This window comes from Salvelinus fontinalis, chromosome 10, assembly GCF_029448725.1.
Source record: "Salvelinus fontinalis isolate EN_2023a chromosome 10, ASM2944872v1, whole genome shotgun sequence".
NCBI lineage: Eukaryota > Metazoa > Chordata > Actinopteri > Salmoniformes > Salmonidae > Salvelinus > Salvelinus fontinalis.
The window spans coordinates 25,620,312-25,640,813 of NC_074674.1; the positions used below are offsets into that span (position 1 = coordinate 25,620,312).

At 48.1% G+C, this 20,502-nt stretch overlaps 1 protein-coding gene across 2 annotated transcripts in view; it reads right to left on the reverse strand.

Moving 5' to 3' along the window:
- Positions 1-637: 637 nt before the first annotated feature.
- Positions 638-20,502, reverse strand: part of LOC129863876 (splicing factor, suppressor of white-apricot homolog) — a 154,563-nt gene continuing 134,698 nt past the window's right edge. For both annotated transcript variants that reach the window (XM_055936230.1, XM_055936229.1), the window contains exons 15-18: positions 12,292-12,432; positions 11,633-11,779; positions 9,578-9,650; positions 638-1,495 (exon numbers count right to left, since the gene is read on the reverse strand). In XM_055936230.1, the coding sequence (XP_055792205.1) occupies positions 1,430-1,495; positions 9,578-9,650; positions 11,633-11,779; positions 12,292-12,432 (427 nt within the window). In that variant the 3' untranslated portion in view covers positions 638-1,429. The remainder of the gene's footprint in view (positions 1,496-9,577; positions 9,651-11,632; positions 11,780-12,291; positions 12,433-20,502) is intronic.

A 20,502-nucleotide genomic window follows, 5' to 3' on the forward strand; every position in this document is an offset into this window, starting at 1 on the left:
CACCAACAGTCTAACCCTTTTCTTCAGCCACCGACAGTCTAACCCGTTCTTCAGCCACCGACAGTCTAACCCTTTTCTTCAGCCACCGACAGTCCAACCCTTTTCTTCAGCCACCGACAGTCTAACCCTTTTCTTCAGCCACCGACAGTCCAACCCTTTTCTTCAGCCACCGACAGTCCAACCCTTTTCTTCAGCCACCGACAGTCTAACCCGTTCTTCAGCCACCGACAGTCTAACCCGTAGGCTTTAGCTTAAAAAGGTACTAAAGGAAAAGACACATCATACCGAACATCGGCCATGTGCAGTAGTTCACATGCTGGGTGGCGACGAACGTGGCAATTCAACAGGAATTAAAAAGAAAATAACGCTTGATGTTCTGTGGTTAGAGGCGATAAGACGGCTCCCCGCTAGCTCCGCTGTTAACCGTTCGTCTGCATGGTCTGCTATGTCCTTAAAAGAGGGAGCATATGAGTGTATATGTATTGAATCTATTTATGTTATGTTATGGCAGTATATGCTCATTCATTTCTGACCAAAACTTCATTATGGAGATGAATTGATTTAAAATGAGTGGGAAGCTGACCCCTGGCCTTTCTGTAGCAGCCAGTCTCCAACCATGAAGAACACAACACTGTGCTAAATCATCATTCAAACTTTATTGATAGTTTGTGTTAGAAAGCAGTCTCACAATCAGCCCTGTACAAACTTAGAAACACAAATTGAAGACCACACACTGGAACTGAGTGACAACAGGGACTGACAACCAAAGACCCCAGCCTTAAAACTGACCTTGCAAAGTGAGAGAGAAAGAGCGATGAAGAGAAAGAGGAAAACAGAAGGAGATGAGAGAGAAAGTGTGAGAAAGAAAGAAACATAACAATCCTTCACAGAAGGATATGCTTTAGGCCCTCTGGCAGCTGGGTAATTATGTCGCAAAGATCTCCATCATCACTTTCCAGAAAATGATATCTTTGTGTTGTTGTTGAAAGATGCAAGGTACTTCATGAGTCATTTCCACGCTTTGATACTCTGGTGTCTTTATTCGTGTGAAAACCAGATGTCGGGAACAGAGGTGTTCCAACTTTCTCAGGCTACGTGACCATTGCTGTGACGCAGGCTCTCTCTCGACAGGTAGAACAGTCCCATTTAGTTGCTTTAGGAGCTAATCTACACTGCTCTCAGTTGCAGAAAATCCTTTACATCTACTGCCGTTCAGAATACACTGTAGATAAGCTCAACCAATTAAGTATCAAAGTAAAATAGAAAAAATGAGAGGAAGATAAAAGCTGAAGAGGCAAAACGCAGTTTCGAGCAAAGACGCTGCCTGCTGATTGGCCGAGGGCCTTTAGCTGGAGGCTGTCGTCATGGAGAGGCAGACGTGGTAAAGCTCCACCCCTTTTCCAACCAGCTGCTAGAAAGCCACGCCTCTTCAGGGAGTGTTGGGCTGGGAGGTCTTCGAGGCAGCCAGCATGGCACGTACTTTGGCCATCAGATCCTGAAAAGGAGAAGGGGAGAGAGGGGGATGAGAGGAGAGATAGAAACAGACACACAAGGAGAGGGAGGGGAAACAGTGAGTGAGAGTGTGCCATATAAGAGACCAATAATGAGGACCAGAGGAAACGTCTTGATTAAGAAGCCTGCAGTCATATAATCTGGATCCAATACTGATGCACGCAAAATTGTCTACTCTCTCTGAGAGCCTTCCCCCACCATCACAATTCAACACAAACACAAATCGTCTTCCCTGCCTCTCCCTGGGGTTATCTTTCAACTAGGACAGCTTAATGTATTCCTGACTATTTATGACAGTGGGCTGTGGGACAGCTTCTCTCCTCCCTGCAACAGAAGGCCCTCAGATTCACTCCTTATTAGGTAAGCAGTCCCAATCTGAACACAATCCAACCCGCAGAATACACATCAAATAGGGGCGATAATCAAATCTTTCAGCGCCAGCCACTGAACAGGCCACTTGTCATAGAAGCTTCTCCTTGCTCAGGGGTGACGTGGGGCGTGTATTGCCTATTGCTATGTTTCCTCCTCTTCTCCGGCTGTTCTCTCCCTCCTCCCTCTCCTGTGGCTGACTGAGATATTGAGCCACAAAGTCAAATAAAGCCCTGCTCCATATCAGTCGTATCAGTCGCTCCATATCAGTCGTAAAACAAACTCCCGAGTGAGCAAGCAAGAGCACATGCATACGCACAGAGAGACAGAGGGCCACATCAGAGTGAAAGCAGTGGTGTTGGTCTGGGTCGTTGAGGGGAGTACAACCTGGGGAGCCACTGTTAAAACAGCGGGAAGGAGGTGCAGGACAACCTCAGCAATTTGAGACAGAGGGACAAACAAAAAGGCGTTATGAATAATGGAGTTAATGTTGGGGGTAAATGATGTGAGAGTGGGGCTTTAGACAGGGCTGGTCCTGAAGCCTCGAGGCTGGTTCTGAAGCCTCAGGGCTGGTCCTGAAGCCTCTACGTGTTTCTCTCTCAGGGGCGTCTAGCGCCTGACTCTGCGTACTGATGAGAGAGCTGTGTTTTAAGTATGTGTGAGTGTAAGAGAATGCGGGAAAGTGTGAAAGACATAAACGTACGAGTCAGAGAGAGTCTGAGAGAACATGTAAAGTATGTGCAAAAGACAGCAGGAAAGAGGGAGCCTGGCAATGTGGTTGGAAGGGGTACATAGAGTCCTCCAGGGGGATGTTTCTGACTCTGAGCACCTTGATCTTTGGCATCAGGAGAAAGAGGAGGGCTAAGCCTGGATCAAGTCCTGCTAAGCCTGGATAATGTCCTACTCTATACTACCCTACCCTGGTCCTGGCTAGCCATCAGCTCTTCTGTCAGCGTACTGTAATTAACAGCCCTAATCACACCGCTGACAAGCTGCTGTCACAACATGTCACGCGCACACACAAGATCACATCAGAATTAACATAGGTGTTTTGGAGATGGAGTGATTCGTGAAGCCCGACTCACACATGCAAAGTAAACACACGAAGACGGAAGCACACAGACGGTCACCCATGCACACTCCTAGCTGAGCCTGGCACTGAGACGGCCATTTCGGACGCAGACACGGTCTAAAAGGAGCATAGAGAGACCGTTCTCTGTAGAGGACCATCTCACCAACCGGCTCATTACCCAGAAGGAGAGCTCAGCCTCACAGCAACCACCTCTCACCTCCAGCAGCGCTGGGAGAATGAATGGGCTCCATGAGCAGAGAGAGAGGGAGAAAGGTTCATCACGAGCATGGGGATGAGTGAGTGAGTGAGAGAGGGCTGAGTGAGAGGAGGATCCCTCAGGAGTGGCAGTGAAAGCAGACAGAGCTGGCAGAGCAGGCAAGCCCTCGGAGGAGAATGAAAAGAAGAGAAGGAGATGAGGAGAGGCTCACATTACAGTATCAAGGACGAGAGGGGGACGAGTGGACTGGCTTCCAGAGCCTTGTGAACGAAAGAGAGAGGAAGGGACGCTGACACTTTAATCAGTGTGAAGTGTAAGGGGAGTGAGTATGGGAGCGGTGAGGGATATTGTATGTGATAGAGGGATCACAGATTGTGTGCCAGGGGTAAAAAGTGTGTGCGGCAGCGAGAGGTCCATCTGGTCAGTTTGTAATGAGGAACAGCTCCTCTTACATACATCGTGGCCCGTGGCCAGACAACAGAGTGGCTCCGCTCCAAATACCAGCTCACTCACTGGCAACTGTAGGCTGTTCACAGAGATGGGCTATAGCTGCAAGCAGGACCCCTCTGTCTCCGCTGCAGCCAAAACCCACTCACTTCATTTACACCATCAGAATCCCTCATTCACTACCGTCAGTCCATTTGGAGACGCAACTACACTGCAGTCATTCTCTTTGGACTCCATTCCTGGGTCTAACCTGGCTCCTCACTCCATCCAGTTGATCTGATCAAGGTCCACTCTGGAGGTTCCTGATTCGGTGTCCATTCTTGTATGAGTTACTGTGGTGTTTTCTATAGCTTCAGATGGTCTCTATTCTTTGCCAAGGTCATTGATTTTTACATGTCAAGGGTCGTTATCTATCCTCGGTCCATGTCCCATTCTCTCTACCGTTCCATTATTTCAATCTCTACAAGCCTGTATGTTAGTCTCTTCTAACTCTGACTGTCTGTCCATCTCTGTCAATACGTTTCTCGATCTCAACGACTGGCCGCCTCCACCAGTCAGTCAGGCCGCCTCTATCAGTCAGTCAGGCTGCCTCTATCCGTCAGTCAGGCCGCCTCCACCAGTCAGTCAGGCTGCCTCCACCAGTGTCTGTCTGGTCCTCTTCTGACTGCAGACCAGACTAATACCCTGTGAGGGAGGGACCACACTCTGATCTCTCTCTAAAAAACACAGCCCGTACCCAGCCATCCGTCATCTGTCACACAGTGCATTCAGCCAGCTTCCGTAATGAAGGAAAAACAGAGTTCAGAATTCACCCCAAAATGTTAATTCCAATGAACAAAAGTACATGACATTTGTTGAGTGCATCATCATGAACCAAAGTCATCACGCCGATGTGGCTGGCAGTTCATTAAGTGGCCAGGGACGACGTACGTACAGTATGTCTGAGCACAAAACTAATGTGGGCGTTCCAAACAGCAGTGCTGCTACTATGGTATTTTGGGCCCAAAAGAGATGGCTGGGGGATGTCAGCTTTACTTTCACTGTATGCCTCAGATCCTCCTCCAGAAAACTTCCCCACACAGAGCAGACCCAGGGAGGTTTCAACCGCTCTCTCCCATGCCCTCTTTTTTCTCCCTCCTCCCCTATTTTCACTATTTTGCCAGCAGCATACCACCCTGCATACCACTACTGGCTTGCTTCTGAAGCTAAGCAGGGTTGGTCCTGGTCAGGCCCTGGATGGGAGACCAGATGCTGCTGGAAGTGGTGTTGGCGGGCCAGTAGGAGGCACTCTTTCCTCTGGTCTAAAAAATATCCCAATGCCCCAGGGCAGTGATTGGGGACACTGCCCTGTGTAGGGTGCCGTCTTTCGGATGGGACGTTAAACGGGTGTCCTGACTCTCTGAGGTCATTAAAGATCCCATGGCACTTATCGTAAGAGTAGGGGTGTTAACCCCGGTGTCCTGGCTAAATTCCCAATCTGGCCCTCAAACCATCATGGTCACCTAATAATCCCCAGTTTACAATTGGCTCATTCATCCCCCTCCTCTCCCCTGTAACTATTCCCCAGGTCGTTGCTGCAAATGAGAACGTGTTCTCAGTCAACTTACCTGGTAAAATAACGGTAAAAAAATAATAATATGTTCTTCCCCTAACCCACTCATATGACCTATGCATCTCTCTCTCTCTCCCGTTCTCTCTCCCCTCCCCCCTCCTGGGTGTCCACAATACACAGGCCACTCTGACTCCACGAGGGCTGCGCTCCATGTAAGGCTCGTCTCTCTCTGACTCCCTATGGAGGTGCCCCTCCTGGGCCAACTGGCTGGCTTTATGAGGGGTTGGTGACAGCATAGAGTCGACCTAGTGGCGTGCTCCGGCATCAGTAGAGAGAAGGGCCCCGTCTCGATAAAGTCCTACTCTGTCCTTGTCCTGGCTAGCCATCAGCTCTCCAGTCAGCGTACTGTAATGAACAGCACAACCCCCCCGTAAATCACACCGCTGACACGCTGACATGTCGCTCATCACCTCAAACACACACACAAAGACACACACCACATCACCCTTCTTACACATCACATCAGAGTTAACAGGGGTGTTTTGGGGATGGAGTGATTAGTGACCGCCGACTCAAACAAGCGAAGGAAAACACACAGGAAGAGAAAATCCACACAGGAAAACACACAGGAAGAGAAAATCCACACAGGAAAACACACGCAAGCACACACACGGTCCCCAATGCACACTCCTAGCTGAGCCTGGCACTGAGTAGAGGCTCAAATTCTTATGAGCACTCATGAGTGCTGATCCACACAGGGCATGAACGCAGCATTCCCCCCGGCAGACAGGGCTGGTTCTAATCAGAAGGCTGTGAGATGGTCTCTCTCTCTATCAGACCCAGCAGGGTCCTCATGAGTCAGGACTGATGCAGAACATCAGATGGAGAGAGGACAGGGGCTCGAACCTCTAAAGTGGTTCTGCTAAGGCATTGCTTTGTGATATGTGCCAAGACAGACATTCGTGCAATTGGAGAACGAATGCTCTCACAGCCTGAAAGTAAGACATGGAATAAACCATAGAGCAAACGTGAGGACTCCATATGGCTTGATCAGCGTATTTATTAAGTGGTACAACAGGTGTGAGGTGGATAAAAGATCCCGCCCGAGGAAGCAGCGTTTCAACATGAAGTTGAAACACATGGGTCTGCACACCCCCTGCTGTTATTTAAGCTTTTAAGTGATTTCAAACCTACGCTGATAAAACTCTACAGATCTCTCTAATGGTCTCCTTTACAGTATGCTTTCACCCATAGACTACCAATATAACAAACTCCCTGTTCCTGACTCATAGCCCAGTTGCTGAACAGGAAGTGTGATCCTACCCAGAGACAGGACCCCTCTCTCTCTCTCCAACTCAACAGCCTGCCAATGGACTGACTAGTGGAGGGGGGGGGGGATTGCGCAATATGAGCATATGTCAAAGTCAGGACTTTTGGGGAAGAGTTGATCCTCTTCTTCGCTCTCGTGGAGATTAACGCCTCCGTCATGTAAACTAGCTCGCCTTGGCTGTCAGCTGCTGCTGCGGCACAGAGACAGGAGAAAAGTGAGAGCGAGACAGCCAAAAACACCAGGACAGGGAGCGAAAAACAAACAAATAAAAACGCCCACGTGCACTTCAATGACCACAGAGGAGGGATGCCAAATGTGACCCGAGGGCAGAGATCAGCTGCTCTGAGCCCACAGAGCTGGACAATGGAAACATGTAATCGCTGCTGGGATCAGCGTACTGAAATCTCAGAGCAGTGTGTTCTGTATAATGCACGAGAGCTGGACTGTCCTTGGAACCACAGCCCCAATACGTGTGTCTCAGCGAACAATGAGCGGATTCTGAACCACTGTGCTTTGTGCTTTTCCCTTCATGGTCATAATGAATAAGATTATATGGACAGATGGGTCCTCATCCTCGATCAGCACTCATAGTCTGAAAAACTTAGTGAATATGGGCCCATGTTAACATTCCTACAGTGAGAGAGTGAAGAAGAGGTAGGTATGGGCCCATGTTAACATTCCTACAGTGAGTGAGTGAATAAGAGGTATGTATGGGCCCATGTTAACATTCCTACAGTGAGAGAGTGAAGAAGAGGTAGGTATGGGCCCATGATAACATTCCTACAGTGAGAGAGTGAAGAAGAGGTAGGTATGGGCCCATGTTAACATTCCTACAGTGAGAGAGTGAAGAAGAGGTAGGTATGGGCCCATGATAACATTCCTACAGTGAGAGAGTGAAGAAGAGGTAGGTATGGGCCCATGTTAACATTCCTACAGTGAGATAGTGAAGAAGAGGTAGGTATGGGCCCATGATAACATTCCTACAGTGAGAGAGTGAAGAAGAGGTAGGTATGGGCCCTTGTTAACGTACGTAGAGTGAGATAGTGAAGAAGAGGTAGGTATGGGCCCATGATAAAATTCCTACAGTGAGATAGTGAAGAAGAGGTAGGTATGGGCCCATGATAACGTACGTAGAGTGAGATAGTGAAGAAGAGGTAGGTATGGGCCCATGATAACGTACATACAGTGAGATAGTGAAGAAGAGGTAGGTATGGGCCCATGATAACGTACATACAGTGAGATAGTGAAGAAGAGGTAGGTATGGGCCCATGATAACGTACATACAGTGAGATAGTGAAGAAGAGGTAGGTATGGGCCCATGATAACGTACATACAGTGAGATAGTGAAGAAGAGGTAGGTATGGGCCCATGATAACGTACATACAGTGAGATAGTGAAGAAGAGGTAGGTATGGGCCCATGATAACGTACATACAGTGAGATAGTGAAGAAGAGGTAGGTATGGGCCCATGATAACGTACATACAGTGAGATAGTGAAGAAGAGGTAGGTATGGGCCCATGATAACGTACATACAGTGAGATAGTGAAGAAGAGGTAGGTATGGGCCCATGATAACGTACATACAGTGAGATAGTGAAGAAGAGGTAGGTATGGGCCCATGATAACGTACATACAGTGAGATAGTGAAGAAGAGGTAGGTATGGGCCCATGATAACGTACATACAGTGAGAGAGTGAAGAAGAGGTAGGTATGGGCCCATGATTTTATTTTTATTTTATTTTACCTTTATTAAACTAGGCAAGTCAGTTAAGAACAAATTCTTATTTTCAATGACGGCCTAGGAACAGTGGGTTAACTGCCTGTTCAGGGGCAGAACGACAGATTTGTACCTTGTCAGCTCGGGGATTTGAACTTGCAACCTTTCGGTTACTAGTCCAACGCTCTAACCACTAGGCTACCCTGCCGCCCCATGATAACGTACATACAGTGAGAGTGTGAAGAAGAGGTAGGTATGGGCCCATGTTAACATTCCTACAGTGAGAGAGTGAAGAAGAGGTAGGTATGGGCCCATGATAACATTCCTACAGTGAGAGAGTGAAGAAGAGGTAGGTATGGGCCCATGATAACGTACATACAGTGAGATAGTGAAGAAGAGGTAGGTATGGGCCCATGATAACGTACATACAGTGAGAGAGTGAAGAAGAGGTAGGTATGGGCCCATGTTAACGTACGTAGAGTGAGATAGTGAAGAAGAGGTAGGTATGGGCCCATGATAACGTACATACAGTGAGAGAGTGAAGAAGAGGTAGGTATGGGCCCATGATAATGTACATACAGTGAGAGAGTGAAGAAGAGGTAGGTATGGGCCCATGTTAACGTACGTAGAGTGAGATAGTGAAGAAGAGGTAGGTATGGGCCCATGATAACGTACATACAGTGAGAGAGTGAAGAAGAGGTAGGTATGGGCCCATGATAACGTACATACAGTGAGAGAGTGAAGAAGAGGTAGGTATGGGCCCATGATAACGTATGTAGAGTGAGATAGTGAAGAAGAGGTAGGTATGGGCCCATGATAACGTACATACAGTGAGAGAGTGAAGAAGAGGTAGGTATGGGCCCATGATAACGTACATACAGTGAGAGAGTGAAGAAGAGGTAGGTATGGGCCCATGTTAACGTACGTAGAGTGAGATAGTGAAGAAGAGGTAGGTATGGGCCCATGATAACGTACATACAGTGAGAGAGTGAAGAAGAGGTAGGTATGGGCCCATGATAACGTACATACAGTGAGAGAGTGAAGAAGAGGTAGGTATGGGCCCATGTTAACGTACGTAGAGTGAGATAGTGAAGAAGAGGTAGGTATGGGCCCATGATAACGTACATACAGTGAGAGAGTGAAAAAGAGGTAGGTATGGGCCCATGATAACGTACATACAGTGAGAGAGTGAAGAAGAGGTAGGTATGGGCCCATGTTAACGTACGTAGAGTGAGATAGTGAAGAAGAGGTAGGTATGGGCCCATGATAACGTACATACAGTGAGAGAGTGAAGAAGAGGTAGGTATGGGCCCATGTTAACGTACATACAGTGAGAGAGTGAAGAAGAGGTAGGTAGGTACCTGAGTGATTTTAGACTGCATGGAGGAGACGATGGCTGTGGACACTTGTTTCTCTTTTTCCTGCGATCCGTCCCTGAAAAGAGAGAGAGAGAGAGAGAGAGGGAGAGCGCGAAGGTGGGGGAGAGAGAAAGATAGATGAGAGAGAGAGAGATAGGGAGAGATGAGACAGAAAGAGAAGGTGGGGGAGAGAGACAGATAGGGAGAGATGGAGATAGAAAGAGAAGGTGGGGGAGAGAGATAGGGAGAGAAAGTGGGGGAGAGAGAGATAGGGAGAGAAAGAGAAGGTGGGAGAGAGAGAGAGGGGCAAAGAGAGAGAGAAGGTGGGGGGAGAGAGAAAGAGAGAGAGAGAGAGCGATAGGGAGTGATGGAGAAAGAAAGAGAAGGTGGGGGAGAGAGATAGGGAGAGAAAGTGGGGGAGAGAGAGATAGGGAGAGAAAGAGAAGGTGGGAGAGAGAGAGAGGGGCAAAGAGAGAGAGAAGGTGGGGGGAGAGAGAAAGAGAGAGAGAGAGAGAGAGAGCGATAGGGAGTGATGGAGAAAGAAAGAGAAGGTGGGGGAGAGAGATAGGGAGAGAAAGTGGGGGAGAGATAGGTAGAGAAAGTGGGGGAGAGAGCGATAGGGAGAGATTTAGAGAGAAAGAGAAGGTGGGGGGAGAGAGAAAGAGAAGGTAGGGGGAGAGAGATAGGGAGAGATGGAGAGAGAAAGAGAAGGGTGGGAGAGAGATATAGGGAGAGATGGAGAGAGAGAGAGAGAGAGAGATGGAGAGAGAAGGTGGGGAGAGAGAGAGAGACAGATGGAGAGGGAAAGAGAAGGTGGGGGAGAGAGAGATAGGGAGAGATGGAGAGAGAAAGAGAAGGTGGGGGAGAGAGATAGGGAGAGATGGATGAAAGAGAGAGGATGTGTATATGAAAGGTCTTTATACAATATTCATGGGAACTGCTTGCTGAGTGCTGTAAAACTGGACAGACAAGCAGAAAGAGAAAGAGAGAGAGTGTAGGGAGAGAGAGACCCTTTCTCAAGAAACAGAAGTTGCTCATCAAAGTTCCACTCGTCGGAACACACATGACAAGAACAGCCGAAAAACGAATAAATAAATCACAAGAGCAGCCGGAGCTCCATGCAACTTCCAATAGAATGACCATGCAAAAAAAATGTGTTTTCCAATATCCCCTCAGAGAAGTTTTATTCATATTCAAATGAAAATAATTTAGGATACAAAAGATATCTCCTCCCCCAATCTGAGCAGACGTGATTCTGTGCTTCCACACATGTTATGTTCCATTCAACAGGTCAGTCATGTTGGCCAAACCAGTCCATCCTTCAGCTTCAGAACGCTCTGCTTATGTTCCAAATGGCCCCAGTTCCCTACATAGTGCACTACTTTACCCTAACATACATCCCAAATGGCCCCAGTTCCCTACGTAGTGCACTACTTTACCCTAACATACATCCCAAATGGCACCTTATTCCATACATAGTGCACTACTTTAGACCAGAGCTTTACGGGCCCTGGTCAAAAGAAGTGCACTAAACAGGGAATAGGGTGCCATTTGCGACGCAGATAATGCAAGGAACACGACTGCAAAACACTTGTGGAAACAAGAAAAAAAAAATATCAATCTGGTTAATCAGCTTTGATAAATCCTATTATTTCTTATGGGACAGTTTGATAGCCTTGTTTGTCTGTAGAAAGTATAATATTTCACAGATTATTTCTCATTCTGGGGTACAGGTGAGTGTGTATGCCATCTGGCAAACTCAACAGCGCCATTGATTCACAACATTATATGTTCGGTCAGGTGTTTCATTTGATTCGCCAAAGGAGACAGCTAGCATTACTGGGTTCCGACATTACAGACAAAACACTTGACAATGTACATACATTTATGGGTGGCCTACATTAGCATGGCCTGCATTGAATGATATGAAAGATTCCTGGTCAGGTGCTACTGTCGAATAACACATGTTCAACCAAAGCACTTCAGTGTAGCACGCCGTGTCCTTCCTCCCTTCCCAGATGTAGTGTATAAACAGCCTGGTGAGGTGGGGTGCTTTACCTGGAGAGGCTGGAAGTGGGGCTGGTGGGAGGGGAGGCGCTGGGGGACTTCTTGGCTCCTCTAGGGTACGAGGAGGGGGAACAGGAAGAGCCCTTGGTTGGGAGCTTGCCCTTAGAACTCTTCCTCTTCCTCTTCTCATGAGGGGACCTGGGAGGGAGGGAGGGAGACAGGGAGGAAGAGAGGGATAGAGAGATACACTGAGTATTGGGACAGTGACAAATGTTTTGGATCTGTACTCCAGCACTTTGTATTTGAAAAGATACAATGACCATGGGGTTAAAGTGCAGACTGTCATCTTTAATTTGAGGGTATTTTCATCCATATTGGGTGAACCATTTAGAAATTACAGCACTTATTGTATAACGACGCGTGAGAAAGTTAGAGGCACAAATATCATTACATTACGCACAAATATCAGTGTCACTGTCACAATACATTTGGAGCTCACGGTACACGGTGAAATTGCCCCGAACCCTTTCAGGAAGTAATGGATTGAGTGATACAGAGAGACAGTGAGTGAGGAGGCCTATAGCACTCACAGGGCTGCTGTGGCTCAAACTGCTACAGTGAATACAGAAATGCCATTTCCTCACAGCATTGACCCACTGTTTCCATGGTTTCACCGTTACAAGATTTTCCACGGATCCCAGCAGCCCTACCTGGATCTGGAGTGCCTCCTGGGTAGAGCGGGGCTGATGCCAACGCGATAGGCGGCAGTGCCGTAGCGCTCCCTCTCCTCACGTCTCCTCTCGGACGAGTGAGCCCTTCTGTCCCTCCTCCCAGGGGACTTGGAGCGAGACCTGCAGACAGACACAGGGCGTGAGAGATGAATATGAACACAGAGATGGGAGAGAGAGAGTGGTGAGAAGAGGGGAAGGAGAGAGGTGGGAAGAGGGGACACAGAGAGAGAAGGAAGGAGAGAGGTGGGAAGAGAGGACAGAGAGAGAGAAGGAAGGAGAGAGGTGGAAAGAGGGGACAGAGAGAGAAGGAAGGAGAGAGGTGGAAAGAGAGGACACACAGAGAGAGAAGGAAGGAGAGAGGTGGGAAGAGGGGACACAGAGAGAGAAGGAAGGAGAGAGGTGGAAAGAGGAGACAGAGAGAGAAGGAAGGAGAGAGGTGGGAAGAGGGGACAGAGAGAGAGAAGGAAGGAGAGAGGTGGGAAGAGGGGACAGAGAGAGAGAAGGAAGGAGAGAGGTGGGAAGAGGGGACACAGAGAGAGAAGGAAGGAGAAAGAGGGGACAGAGAGAGAAGGAAGGAGAGAGGTGGAAAGAGGGGACACAGAGAGAGAAGGAAGGAGAGAGGTGAGAAGAGGGGACAGAGAGAGAGAAGGAAGGAGAGAGGTGGAAAGAGGGGACACAGAGAGAGAAGGAAGGAGAGAGGTGGAAAGAGGGGACAGAGAGAGAAGGAAGGAGAGAGGTGGAAAGAGGGGACACAGAGAGAGAAGGAAGGAGAGGGGTGGGAAGAGAGGACACAGAGAGAGAGAAGGAAGGAGAGAGGTGAGAAGAGAGGACACAGAGAGAGAGAAGGAAGGAGAGAGGTGGGAAGAGAGGACACAGAGAGAGAGAAGGAAGGAGAGAGGTGAGAAGAGGGGACAGAGAGAGAAGGAAGGAGAGAGGTGGAAAGAGGGGACACAGAGAGAAGGAAGGAGAGAGGTGAGAAGAGGGGACAGAGAGAGAAGGAAGGAGAGAGGTGGAAAGAGGGGACAGAGAGAGAAGGAAGGAGAGAGGTGAGAAGAGGGGACACAGAGAGAGAAGGAAGGAGAGGTGAGAAGAGGGGACAAAGAGAGAAGGAAGGAGAGAGGTGGGAAGAGGGGACAGAGAGAGGTGGAAAGAGGGGACACAGAGAGAGAAGGAAGGAGAGAGGTGAGAAGAGGGGACAGAGAGAGAAGGAAGGAGAGAGGTGGGAAAAGGGGACAGAGAGAGAAGGAAGGAGAGAGGTGGGAAGAGGGGACACAGAGAGAGAGAAGGAAGGAGAGAGGTGAGAAGAGAGGACAGAGAGAGAAGGAAGGAGAGAGGTGGGAAAAGGGGACAGAGAGAGAAGGAAGGAGAGAGGTGAGAAGAGAGGACAGAGAGAGAAGGAAGGAGAGAGGTGAGAAGAGAGGACAGAGAGAGAAGGAAGGAGAGAGGTGGGAAAAGGGGACAGAGCGAGAGAAGGAAGGAGAGGTGAGAAGAGGGGATAGAGAGAGAAGGAAGGAGAGGTGAGAAGAGGGGACAGAGAGAGAAGGAAGGAGAAAGGTGGAAAGAGGACACAGAGAGAGAAGGAAGGAGTGAGGTGGGAAGAGGGGACAGAGAGAGAAGGAAGGAGAGAGGTGAGAAGAGGGGACACAGAGAGAGAAGGAAGGAGAGGGGTGGGAAGAAGGGACAGAGAGAGAGAAGGAAGGGGAGAGGTGGAAAGAGGGGACAGAGAGAGAGAAGGAAGGAGAGAGGTGGGAAGAGGGGACAGAGAGAGAAGGAAGGAGAGAGGTGGGAAGAGGGGACACAGAGAGAGAAGGAGGGAGAGAGGGGAGAAGAGGGGACACAGAGAGGATAGAGAGAGAAGGAAGGAGAGGTGAGAAGAGGGGACAGAGAGAGAAGGAAGGAGAGGTGAGAAGAGGGAACAGAGAGAGAGGAGAGGATCAGACTGCTGGAGGAGAGGTTGAGGGGGATGGCATGTGACAGAGAACAACCCACTAGGGAGGTGGCCATCCCCACAGAGACGCCAGCAGAACAGCCCACCTCAGCACCCTACAAAAGTCTCGACACCACAGCAGAACAGTCCACACCAGACCCTGACCATAGAAACGACATCACAACAGAACAGACAAAAGAAAAACCCCAAGCCCAGCAGCTCTCACCCCCTCTGAGCACCCCCCCTGTCAGCCACCCTGATAGCCCTCCTGACAACCCCCCCACACCCACTGAGGACAAACACAAGACACAGATTGTCCTTCTTATGGACTCAAATGGGAAATATATAGAAGAAAAAATACTTTTTCCCAAACACAGTGTGTCTAAACTCTGGTGTCCAAACACCCAGCGCGCCCTAGACCTTCTGTCTGAGGACAAACTAGGCTCACCTAGCCACATAATAATACACACAGGCACAAACGACCTGAGAGCACAGCAGGAAAGGGTGGCCACAGCACTGAAGGGAGTGATTGAAAAAGCTTCTTCTACTTTCCCCAACGCACAAGTGGTTATCTCCACCCTGCTACCACGAAAAGACTTCCACCCTGCTACAATACAGCGGGTAAACGCAAGCATTTCCCGTGACTGTGCCTCAAAACCAAATGTTTTTCTGGCACACCACTCCACCCTGGACTTGAACAGCCTCTATGACCAGGTCCACCTCTACAAGGCAGCAGTGCCCACCTTTGCCCGGACTCTAAAGGACATCGCTCTCAAACGAAGCCCCAACACTTCACACAGGAGCAACAGATCAATAGACACCCCACCCAGACCAGCGAGACACCCTCCAAGACCTCCAGGACCCCCCCCTGGACCTACACACCCCCCCCACATCAACAATGCCCACACCCAATTTAGGCCCCCTCAGATCAGACCCATGCCACTCCTGCCCACCCCATGCACCCCACCCCCGCAAAGAGGGCATCAACATGGAAGTCACACATACGCCCAGGTAGTGAGCGGGCAAACAGGCCCAACCCCCACTCTTACACTCGCCCAAGCCAACGGCATGTACCAGATGCTCAGCAGGCTCTGCTCACACTTCCTGGCCTGAGGCCAAACCCCGACCAACAACATTGGACACTTTATGGAACAAAAAGCCTTCACTATATCATCCTGGAATATCCAAGGTCTGAGGTCATCTGCCTTTGGCCTAAAGAGCAGGAACCCGGACTTCACCAAAGAAATCGGTAATGCAGACATTGTCATCCTGCAAGAAACCTGGTACAGAGGAGACGGACCCACTGGTTGCCCTCTAGGTTACAGAGAGCTGGTAGTCCCATCCACCAAACTACCAGGTGTGAAACAGGGAAGGGACTCTGGGGGAATGCTAATTTGGTATAGAGCAGACCTAACTCACTCCATTAAATTAATCAAAACAGGAACATTTTACATTTGGCTAGAAATTCAAAAGGAAATTATCTTAACAGAGAAAAATGTCCTCCTGTGTGGTACCTATATCCCCCCACTAGAATCCCCATACTTTAATGAAGACAGCTTCTCCATCCTGGAGGGGGAAATCAATAATTTCCAGGCCCAGGGACATGTATTAGTCTGTGGCGACCTAAATGCCAGAACTGGACAGGAACCTGACACCCTCAGCACACTGGGGGACAAACACCTACCTGGAGGTGACAGCATTCCCTCCCCCATATGCCCACCTAGGCACAACTATGACAACATAACCAACAAAAACGGGTCACAACTCCTGCAGCTCTGTCGCACGCTGGGTATGTACATAGTCAATGGTAGGCTTCGAGGGGACTCTTATGGTAGGTACACCTATAGCTCATCTCTTGGCAGTAGCACTGTAGACTACTTTATCACTGACCTCAACCCAGAGTCTCTCAGAGCGTTCACAGTCAGCCCACTGACACCCCTATCAGACCACAGCAAAATCACAGTCTACTTGAACAGAGCAATACTCAATCATGAGGCATCAAAGCCAAAGGAACTGAGTAACATTAAGAAATGCTATAGATGGAAGGAATGCAGTTTGGAAACCTACCAAAAAACAATTAGGCAACAGCAAATTCAATCCCTTTTAGACAACTTCCTGGGTAAAACGTTCCACTGCAATAGTGAAGGTGTAAACTTAGCAGTAGAAAATCTTAACAGTATATTTGACCTCTCAGCTTCCCTATCAAATCTAAAAATCTCAAATAGAAAACCGAAGAAAATGAACAACAATGACAAATGGTTTGATAAAGAATGCAAAAATCTAAGAAATAAATTGAGAAACCTGTCCAACCAAAAACATAGAGACCCGGAAAACCTGAGTCTACGCCTTCACTATGGTGAATCACTAAAACAATACAGAAATACACTACGGAAAAAAAAGGAACAGCACGTCAGAAATCAGCTCAATGTAATTGAAGAATCCATAGACTCTAACCAATTCTGGGAAAATTGGAAAACACTAAACAAACAACAACACGAAGAATTATCTATCCAAAATGGAGATGTATGGGTAAACCACTTCTCCAATCTTTTTGGCTCTATAACAAAGAATAAAGAGCAAAAACATATACATGATCAAATCCAAATCCTAGAATCAACTATTAAAGACTACCAGAACCCACTGGATTCTCCAATTACCTTGAATGAGTTACAGGACAAAATAAAAACCCTCCAACCCAAAAAGGCCTGTGGTGTTGATGGTATCCTTAATGAAATGATCAAATATACAGACAACAAATTCCAATTGGCTATATTAAAACTCTTTAACATCGTCCTTAGCTCTGGCATCTTCCCCAATATTTGGAACCAAGGACTGATCACCCCAATCCACAAAAGTGGAGACAAATTTGACCCCAATAACTACCGTGGAATATGCGTCAACAGTAACCTTGGGAAAATACTCTGCATTATCATTAACAGCAGACTCGTACATTTCCTCAATGAAAACAATGTACTGAGCAAATGTCAAATTGGCTTTTTACCAAATTACCGTACAACAGACCATGTATTCACCCTACACACCCTAATTGACAACCAAACAAACCAAAACAAAGGCAAAGTCTTCTCATGCTTTGTTGATTTCAAAAAAGCCTTTGACTCAATTTGGCATGAGGGTCTGCTATACAAATTGATGGAAAGTGGTGTTGGGGGTAAAACATACGACATCATAAAATCCATGTACACAAACAACAAGTGTGCGGTTAAAATTGGCAAAAAACACACACATTTCTTCACACAGGGTCGTGGGGTGAGACAGGGATGCAGCTTAAGCCCCACCCTCTTCAACATATATATCAACGAATTGGCGCGGGCACTAGAACAGTCTGCAGCACCCGGTCTCACCCTACTAGAATCCGAAGTCAAATGTCTACTGTTTGCTGATGATCTGGTGCTTCTGTCACCAACCAAGGAGGGCCTACAGCAGCACCTAGATCTTCTGCACAGATTCTGTCAGACCTGGGCCCTGACAGTAAATCTCAGTAAGACCAAAATAATGGTGTTCCAAAAAAGGTCCAGTCGCCAGGACCACAAATTCCATCTAGACACCGTTGCCCTAGAGCACACAAAAAACTATACATACCTCGGCCTAAACATCAGCACCACAGGTAGCTTCCACAGAGCTGTGAACGATCTGAGAGACAAGGCAAGAAGGGCATTCTATGCCATCAAAAGGAACATAAATTTCAACATACCAATTAGGATCTGGCTAAAAATACTTGAATCAGTCATAGAGCCCATTGCCCTTTATGGTTGTGAGGTCTGGGGTCCGCTCACCAACCAAGATTTCACAAAATGGGACAAACACCAAATTGAGACTCTGCATGCAGAATTCTGCAAAAATATCCTCCGTGTACAACGTAGAACACCAAATAATGCATGCAGAGCAGAATTAGGCCGATACCCACTAATTATCAAAATCCAGAAAAGAGCCGTTAAATTCTACAACCACCTAAAAGGAAGCGATTCCCAAACCTCCATAACAAAGCCATCACCTACAGAGAGATGAACCTGGAGAAGAGTCCCCTAAGCAAGCTGGTCCTAGGGCTCTGTTCACAAACACACCCCACAGAGCCCCAGGACAACAGCACAATTAGACCCAACCAAATCATGAGAAAACAAAAAGATAATTACTTGACACATTGGAAAGAATTAACAAAAAAACAGAGCAAACTAGAATGCTATTTGGCCCTAAACAGAGAGTATACAGTGGCAGAATACCTAACCACTGTGACGGACCCAAACTTAAGGAAAGCTTTGACTATGTACAGACTCAGTGAGCATAGCCTTGCTATTGAGAAAGGCCGCCGTAGGCAGACATGGCTCTCAAGAGAAGACAGGCTATGTGCTCACTGCCCACAAAATGAGGTGGAAACTGAGCTGCACTTCCTAACCTCCTGTCCAATGTATGACCATATTAGAGAGACATATTTCCCTCAGATTACACAGATCCACAAAGAATTCGAAAACAAATCCAATTTTGATAAACTCCCATATCTACTGGGTGAAATTCCACAGTGTGCCATCACAGCAGCAAGATTTGTGACCTGTTGCCACCAGAAAAGGGCAACCAGTGAAGAACAAACACCATTGTAAATACAACCCATATTTATGTTTATTTATTTTAACTTGTGTGCTTTAACCATTTGTACATTGTTACAACACTGCATATATATAATATGACATTTGTAATGTCTTTATTGTTTTGAAACTTCTGTATGTGTAATGTTTACTGTTCATTTTTATTGTTTATTTGACTTTTGTATATTATCTACCTCACTTGCTTTGGCAATGTTAACACATGTTTCCCATGCCAATAAAGCCCCTTGAATTGAATTGAATTGAATTGAGAGAAGGAAGGAGAGAGGTGGGAAGAGGGGACAGAGAGAGAAGGAAGGAGAGAGGTGAGAAGAGGGGACAGAGAGAGAAGGAAGGAGAGAGGTGGGAAGAGGGGACACAGAGAGAAGGAAGGAGAGAGGTGGGAAGAGGGGACAGAGAGAGAGAAGGAAGGAGAGAGGTGGGAAGAGGGGACAGAGAGAGAAGGAAGGAGAGAGGTGGGAAGAGGGGACACAGAGAGAGAAAGAAGGAGAGAGGTGGGAAGAGGGGACAGAGAGAGAGAAGGAAGGAGAGAGGTGGAAAGAGGGGACAGAGAGAGAAGGAAAGAGAGGTGAGAAGAGGGGACAGAGAGAGAAGGAAGGAGAGGTGAAAAGAGGGGACACAGAGAGAGAAGGAAGGAGAGGTGAGAAGAGGGGACAGAGAGAGAAGGAAGGAGAGAGGTGGGAAGAGGGGACAGAGAGAGAAGGAAGGAGAGAGGTGAGAAGAGGGGACACAGAGAGAGAGAAGGAAGGAGAGAGGTGGGAAGAGGGGACAGAGAGAGAAGGAAGGAGAGAGAGGAGAAGAGGGGACACAGAGAGAGAGAAGGAAGGAGAGAGGTGGGAAGAGGACACAGAGAGAGAAGGAAGGAGAGAGGTGGAAAGAGGGGACACAGAGAGAAGGAAGGAGAGAGGTGAGAAGAGGGGACACAGAGAGAGAGAAGGAAGGAGAGAGGTGGGAAGAGGGGACAGAGAGAGAAGGAAGGAGAGAGGTGGAAAGAGGGGACAGAGAGAGAAGGAAGGAGAGAGGTGAGAAGAGGGGACACAGAGAGAGAGAAGGAAGGAGAGAGGTGGGAAGAGGGGACAGAGAGAGAAGGAAGGAGAGGGTGAGAAGAGGGGACAGAGAGAGAAGGAAGGAGAGAGGTGGAAAGAGGGGACAGAGAGAGAAGGAAGGAGAGAGGTGGAAAGAGGGGACAGAGAGAGAAGGAAGGAGAGGTGGAAAGAGGGGACAGAGAGAGAAGGAAGGAGAGAGGTGAGAAGAGGGGACAGAGAGAGAGAAGGAAGGAGAGAGGTGGGAAGAGGGGACAGAGAGAGAAGGAAGGAGAGGTGGGAAGAGGGGACACAGAGAGAAGGAAGGAGAGAGGTGAGAAGAGGGGACAGAGAGAGAAGGAAGGAGAGAGGTGGAAAGAGGGGACAGAGAGAGAAGGAAGGAGAGAGGTGGAAAGAGGAGACAGAGAGAGAGAAGGAAGGAGAGAGGTGGGAAGAGGGGACAGAGAGAGAAGGAAGGAGAGAGGTGAGAAGAGGGGACAGAGAGAGAAGGAAGGAGAGAGGTGAGAAGAGGGGACACAGAGAGAAGGAAGGAGAGAGGTGAGAAGAGAGGACACACAGAGAGAGGAAGGAGAGAGGTGAGAAGAGGGGACACAGAGAGAGAAGG